At 40.4% G+C, this 6,939-nt stretch overlaps 1 protein-coding gene across 2 annotated transcripts; it reads left to right on the plus strand.

The window, feature by feature from the left end:
- The first annotated feature begins 313 nt into the window (after positions 1-313).
- Positions 314-5,907, plus strand: mul1 (mitochondrial E3 ubiquitin protein ligase 1). Of its 2 annotated transcripts, none has more exons than XM_004560367.2 (5): positions 314-469; positions 2,123-2,268; positions 2,357-2,444; positions 2,540-2,660; positions 4,134-5,907. In XM_004560367.2, exons 2-5 carry the CDS (start codon positions 2,149-2,151, stop codon positions 4,861-4,863), a joined length of 1,059 nt encoding a protein of 352 aa, XP_004560424.1. In that variant the 5' UTR covers positions 314-469; positions 2,123-2,148; the 3' UTR covers positions 4,864-5,907. The 2 variants fall into 2 exon arrangements, with proteins under 2 accessions (XP_004560424.1, XP_076734502.1); XM_076878387.1 differs by lacking the exon at positions 314-469 and adding an exon at positions 556-748.
- The last annotated feature ends 1,032 nt before the right edge of the window (positions 5,908-6,939 follow it).

The raw sequence follows: 6,939 nt of genomic DNA on the forward strand, positions 1-6,939 counted from the left end.
CTATAATGTGGAAGAAGTCAGATTCAGATATAGATGAGATGCTTTTAATGTCATATAAACATTCCAGTCTCACTAAAGAAATACACCAAAGCCTCCTGATGCTTGACAGATTTGGCTACACTGATAAAGACTAAAGCATGTACAATTTTTATATTATCTAGTTTTGTAAGCATTTAATATAATTTCAGTTTGTTGTTGTCGAGTTGCAACGTCTGTTTGTTGTTGTTTTTTTATTTCGGTATCTAAAATGTTTTTGTTTGTTTTATTTTTGTTTCGTTTTGTTTTGTTTTTTTCCTTCTAGTTTTTACTTTAGTTTTATTTAACCTTGGATAGGAGCTGGTATGGCCGTCAAGTTCACGAATAGATGTACGCTGCCACACTGCCATCTACTGGTGGGGAGGCAAAGTGCACGTCGGTGTCTTTCCCGGTGTTGGTGTTGGCTTAGCTGTGGAGACTGCTGTTGTTTCAGGTTTGTTGACAGGAAATCGAGTGTAAATGTGTGGCTGGACAGTCCGTTAAAGCTGCTTTTAGTTGTCTCCTTATGTGACGGCTGCAGCTTATTTCAAACAAATGTCTCAGCCGTCCTTTCATTTCCAGTCAAGGCATAGCTAGCAAACTGCTAATTTAGCCAAGCTAGCTAGTAATGTCAGTTAAGGAAGTGAAGGAAATGATAACTTTAGTCAACACTCCAGCTAACGACTTCGCTTTAAACGAAAGGATATTTACTGACAAAGACTGATATTACCATGTAAGCTGATGATTTAATTGTTAGCACTGAGTAATGTTGTGTTTGCTGAAGCTAACTTGCTTGTCGTGTTAGTTAATGGGGGCTATTTTAGTGTCCAGACTGGAGTAACCATAAACTATATATTTACCGTTTAAGCTGTGAGCGGTTTCCAGTCCATTTAGATATGAAAAGGAGAAAAGCAAAACATTAGGGAGCCGCAGACGGGACTTTTTTCAAAAGTATTTATCTACACGCATTCAATTATGGGTAGTTTCAATGTGCTTTATTTGTGAGATGATCCTATTTGAAATTTGCTCTAAGTTGTAACGAGATGCCACGCAACCTTTGCTCTGACGTTCCTGTTTCGGTAGATTTTTAGCAACAGCAGTGGCGAAAGTCTGCATATATTTACGGATTTTTATTGTCATTGCAACACATACTCACATGAGGTGAAATTATTTTTTTCGCTGAGGTCCTGGTTAAAGCCAACAAGAATGAGAGAAAAGAAACAGAAGCAAGCACCCTAAAACAATTTGACAGTGTTCTTTAGTGTAAATAAAAACAAAAAGTGTATAGTTCAAAGACACAAGTGGTGTTACCTTTGGCTGGGACCACTAGAGTTCAGCAGTCTTACTGACTCTGCTGGTGTAGATGTCTGTAGTAGTGGTGGTGGCGGCAAGGCAGCATCCAACCATCCTCTGTGCAGCTTCCACCACCTCAGCAGAGTTGCCTTCTCTCCCACAGAGCAGCTGCCGTGCCCCACAGGACATGACAGTCTCCACCACGTGTGTAGCTCAGGACTGAACTCCCAAGTCATATATTTTATGTTTATTTTTTAAATATATATTTAAAAAATCTAAATATGTTTAGATTTTTGGTAGAACAAACAAGACCTTTGAGATTGATTGGCGGAAAATTCCTTTAAAATTTTGAGTTGTGAGGATTTCCTGCTCTTTGTAATCTCATAGTAAATGTGGTTTATTGGTAGTTTGAACTGCTGCACAGTCAAAACTATTTGTAGGGTGTCCATATTGTGGAGTCTAATTGAATGTTTTGGAGTAAAAACAATGGTATCCTATAATATGGAGTTCAAGTGCAGAAAATGGAAATTGCACTTTGTGGTGGCTTTGTAAATGGACAATTTCCAACATTTGTGGTTGATCGGACTGTGGAAAGTAAAAGCAAAGAGTCTGTTGCTTTATTCAACAGAAATCTATGCATTTTCTTTTCATCTTCAGTGTGCTTAAAAATATTACAATGCTGATCATTTTTCCGTGGCTAAAGTGTCTTTTAGTGAGTTCCAGGAACTACTTTGTAGGTCAAACTCTGACAGTTGTGGCCTATTGGACTGACATGAATGATAACTTCCTGATGTGTTCATCTCCTCTCTCACAGCGACCTTCAATGCTGTAGATTTCAGGATGGACTCCAGTGGGAAGCCCTCAACGGCACAGATTGTGGTTTTAGCCACAAGCTCGGCTCTGACCGCATTCTTCTATTCCATTTACAGAAGCAGAGCTACAATAGTTGCCAGATTAAAGGTCAGACATATTTCTGCATTTCTCTGTTTATCATATGCAGGGTGAAAATTCCTTACATTTTTAGTATATATTTATTTTTATTCTACAGGAAGCAAAGAAAGTCTCCCATGACCAAGATTTGAAAACCATCCTGTCTGAAACTCCTGGAAGATGTATCCCATATGCCGTCATAGAAGGTTTGCTGAGCCGTGCGGAAAACCTAAATAAAGTAACTTTTATTTTTATTGGGAGTCCTGAAAAATAATTGACACTTATTTATTGCACACTGCAGGTGTGGTGAGATCTGTGAAGGAAACACTAAACAGCCAGTTTGTCGATAACTGCAAAGGTGTCATTGAGAGGCTGACGCTGAAGGAGGAGAAGATGGTGTGGAACCGCACCACTCACATATGGTAAGAGGTTAAATAAATATGTTTTTTTACAGACAGTCTGAATGTTTTGTTATTCAGCTGAAATAAATAACATTTTCTGTTTTCCACACCAAACATCTGTTTTTTAATTTAAAAAACGGAACTATTTATGCTAAGTGATTTTTGGTTTAATGATGGCATGCAGTTATCAAATTCATTCATAAACGTAGACGGAGAACAGGATTACATGCTGACGTTTCGCCGTTGGGAAAAACAGTTGTGTCAGTGTTGTAGTTAGAGGGAGAGCAGATGGTAACGCTGACGCAGACAGCAGCCTGCTAAACAACTCAAGAGCCAAATACTCTGGTAACTAAATTGAGCTTATTTCATGCTGAAGTCACCTTCTTCTCTAATAACTTTTTTTCACAGGCATGACCAAATATTCAGGGAAAAGAAAAACTGCTGCCAACTGTTTAGTGAGTCCCAGCATCCATTTTCTGCTACTTAACTGAGTCGAATGGGTGGCAGTCTAAGCAGAGATGCCCTTTCAAGGCTATCTGAGAGACATAATCTCTCAACCATGTCCTGGTCTGCCTTTCGGTCTCCTCGCAGTTGGACTTGCCTGAAATGTCTCACTTAGAAAGCGTCCTAGTCAGATGCCCAAACCACCTCAAACTGGCTCTTTTCATTGAGGATGAGTTGCAGCTCTACTCTTTTCCCCTGTCTCTAAGAGAGTCAGAGCGGAGAAAGCTTTTCTCCTTCTTATTCTTATTCTCACGATCTTCTTATTCTTTCAGTCTCTACCCACATGTCATGGTCACAGGTGAGGGCAGGAGTGTTGATCGACTAGTAAAATCCAGTTTTGCCTTCACACTCAGATATCTCTTGTCCAAAGCATACCGGACTCTGTGCAAGGGATAAAAGTGCAGTGCATTAAAACAAGTGTTGGGCGTGCATGCTTTTCAGCCGAAGTAATTGAGTATTTTCAGTAACTGTGGAAAAAAATACCAGCTTGAATCTCCCAAAATTGCCTCAAGTTCATTAGGTCATTGCATATTACAAAGAACGCATGAGGTCCTCAGATTTTGTAGCAGTGACTGACAGGCTGAGGCAAAAGCAATGACTGTCCATTACTGACCTATATCCTTCTTATTAAATCTACCCTACACGTCGGAAAAAACAAGACAGAGAAAAATGACTTAAAAAGTCATTCGCACTTGAAACTCTTAAATATCTTTTTAAATGATTCTTTTAAAAGCTTTGAAAAATGTTTATATGGCAGTTTTACATAATTTGATTATAAGAAAATTGCCGAATAATCTGAGATTATTATTGTTATGCAAAGAAACTATTTAAAATACACTGGAGCTTAAATAAAGAGCTAATAATCAAAAAAAAAAGAAAAAAAGCCCAAAATATGGTTGTTTGTCTTTATAAGCTGAGCTTTGGACTGTTGCTGTTTTCTGATGCATGGAAATTGATTATAAATCAATGTAATGTAATGTTTCCACACAGGAACAGCACAGAGAAAATCATCCATCAGCGCATTAACACAGTTCCCTTTGCCCTCGGGTCACATGATGACGATATCGCTTCCACAGTCCGAGTTATACGCCCGTTAGATGCAGCGGAGTTGGATCTGGAGACCACCTACGAGAACTTCCACCCCACAGTCCAATCCTTGTCCAGTGTTATTGGTCACTTCATCAGCGGGGAGCGACCAAAAGGCATCCACGAAACCGAGGAGATGCTGCGTGTGGGTGACAGCATCACAGGAGTCGGAGAGCTGGTCCTGGATAACAACCTGATTAAGCTCCAACCACCCAAACAGGGCTTCTGTTATTTCCTCACTCGGCTGGACTACGAGTCTCTCCTGCGGAAGCAGGGGACCAGCGTTAGACTCTGGAGGATTCTGGCGATTGTGTTCGGCATGGCTGCCTGCTCCACGCTCCTCTACATCCTGTGGAAGCAATACATGCATCGCAGACAGAGCAAGAAGGAGAGAAGCATACTTGAGGAGTTCAAGGAACAACAGAGGAAGCGTTTGCGTGAACTTAACATAGAGGAAAGCAGCATATCCCCCACCAGCTGCACTGTCTGCCTGAGCCAGGATCGCTCCTGCGTGTTTCTAGAGTGTGGTCATGTGTGTACCTGCAGCCAGTGCTACGAGGCCCTGCCAGAGCCAAAGAAATGCCCCATTTGCAGGGCATCTATAGACAGGGTGGTGCCTCTTTACAACAGCTAAAGTGCTAGAGTCCTCTCAGCCTGTTGCAGCCATTGTATACCTTGAAGATTATCTTTCAAAAACTGCCTTTTCAGGCTTAAAACAGGCACATGTTTCTGCTTTTCCTGCGGCAAATCTCTGTGCTGAATAATAGTGCATTTACAGCTCCAATCAAATGTTCAAATCAGAATTGAAAACTGGAAATTCATCTTGATTGAGAAAATGGATTTTCCTCCTGTCATGTTCAGAGTGAAAATGAGGTCTTTGTGTGCTCACACTCTCACAGATCTTGGCCCTGCTTCCTGATAATCTAAGTCTCTGAAAGCATTTTCTGAGGCGGATAAAAATGGGGTTTATCAGTTAAAAAGCTTGAATGTTGTAGAAACATTTGTGATTGTTCAGTGAGAAAACACAGCTTCAAGTGCAGTTGTCAACGGCTTTCTCTGCTTGTTGCCAAATTACACCAACACCCTTAGTTAAGATTAAGTCACAGCACTTCTATAAATATATGCATTTTAGCACTTATTATCAACATCTTCCTGTCATTCGTGCAAGTACGTGACACTCAACAAAACAAAAAAGTGTTTTATTAGTCAGAAAAGTCAAATTAAAAGTGTCAATCGCCGGTTACGGTTTGATTCTGTTTCATGTTATTACATTAATTTGCTACAAAGAGAAAATGGGCGTCGTACAAAATATAGCTGCTTTTCATCTGTGTCTCTGAAAGATCATCACAGGGCTTAGAAATTAGCATAAGCAATAAAAGCTGCAGTTAAAACCCCTCCCAGGCCCTTCTGCAGCCTTTCACAGCCAGAGCAGAAGGCACACTTCAATGTTTGAGTATCTCTAAGAATGTCTGTAAGTTATTTTGCATTTGGGAAACTTTTTTTGTTATTGATGTGGATAATCCAATAAGCTTAGCCTTGAGGTGCTTTTGGGAAACGGGCTCATTTTGCTTATCTTAATTTGTTTTGTTTTCCTGCTAGCATTTTTTTAAGGGAATGTGTTGTGGTCATTTCTAGCTCTGTGTTTATTCTTTGGCTCTATTAAAGTAGCTTTACATAATTCAATGGTCGAAATTATTTATCTCATACTGGACCTTGGTGCAGCTGCTCAGTTTCTTCACTGTCAGAAACAAGCTGATTTAGCTCCTCCACATTTAAAGCTGTCGTCTTTTATAAAGATACTTTTTGTCATTAGCATCTAAAGGTTTAAAGAAAACTTTGACCACCCAGAGGGCAGTGTTTTAATAGTGGATGCTGCTGTTTAACCTTTCTTTCCCACCAATTCCTAATCCCAATTGCCTGTATAACTAGAAAAGTTTCACTTATCTGTTCCAAACAAAACAAACATGTTGTGGACATAAAGTCAAAGCTTCTGTGAATTCTGTTGATAGTTTTAGTTCATGTATAAGGTTTTTACAGTGTTTTTTAGCCATCTTGCTTACAATTGGCTTGTAAGCGAGATTTTTTTGGCTATTAAAATATTAAATTACATCACGGTGTAATTTTGGGCAGCACGGTGGTTAGCACTGTTGCCTCACAGCAAGAAGGTCTGGTTCTCTCTGGGTACTCCGGCTTCCTCCCACAGTCCAAAGGCATGCAGTTAGTGGGTAAAGGTTAATTGGAAACTCTAAATTGCCCATAGGTGTGAACGTGAGTGCGACTGGTTGTCTTTGTCTGTGTGTTAGCCCTGCAACCTCTCCAGAGTGTACCCTTCCTCTCGCCCTAAGGCAGCTGGGATAGGCTTATCTAATAGGGCTGGGCTATATCATACCGTTCACGGTAATACCGGTGTAATTTTGGGCAACGATAGGAAAATGAAATATCGCGATAGAATATGGGTAAAACGCGCATGCGCAGTGCCTAGGTTTACATACGCACATGGCGGCGACACAGAATGAGAAGAGCGAACACGGATCGTTAAATGAAACGGATGAACCAGAATTGGTTTGTAAAAATGCTGCAACTTCAGTGGTGTGGAACTGGTTTGGCTTTCGTCCGTCAGATACACAACAAAGCACTATTTTTTGTAGAGCATGCTAGCGGGCCGTCGTTATTACCGTGTTGTTTGGAAAATACGGCACACTTAAAATCA

Source organism: Maylandia zebra, linkage group LG20 (assembly GCF_041146795.1).
Source record: "Maylandia zebra isolate NMK-2024a linkage group LG20, Mzebra_GT3a, whole genome shotgun sequence".
Classification (NCBI taxonomy): Eukaryota; Metazoa; Chordata; class Actinopteri; order Cichliformes; family Cichlidae; genus Maylandia; species Maylandia zebra.

What these genes read in the sequence shown, in the direction of transcription:
- mul1 (XM_004560367.2), top strand. Translation starts at nt 2,149, where the DNA reads ATGGACTCCAGTGGGAAGCCCTCAACGGCACAGATTGTGGTTTTAGCC. An exon ending in CAATAGTTGCCAGATTAAAG is followed by an intron (nt 2,269 to 2,356) that starts GTCAGACATATT and finishes TTTATTCTACAG; the next exon opens with GAAGCAAAGAAAGTCTCCCA. An exon ending in CCCATATGCCGTCATAGAAG is followed by an intron (nt 2,445 to 2,539) that starts GTTTGCTGAGCC and finishes TGCACACTGCAG; the next exon opens with GTGTGGTGAGATCTGTGAAG.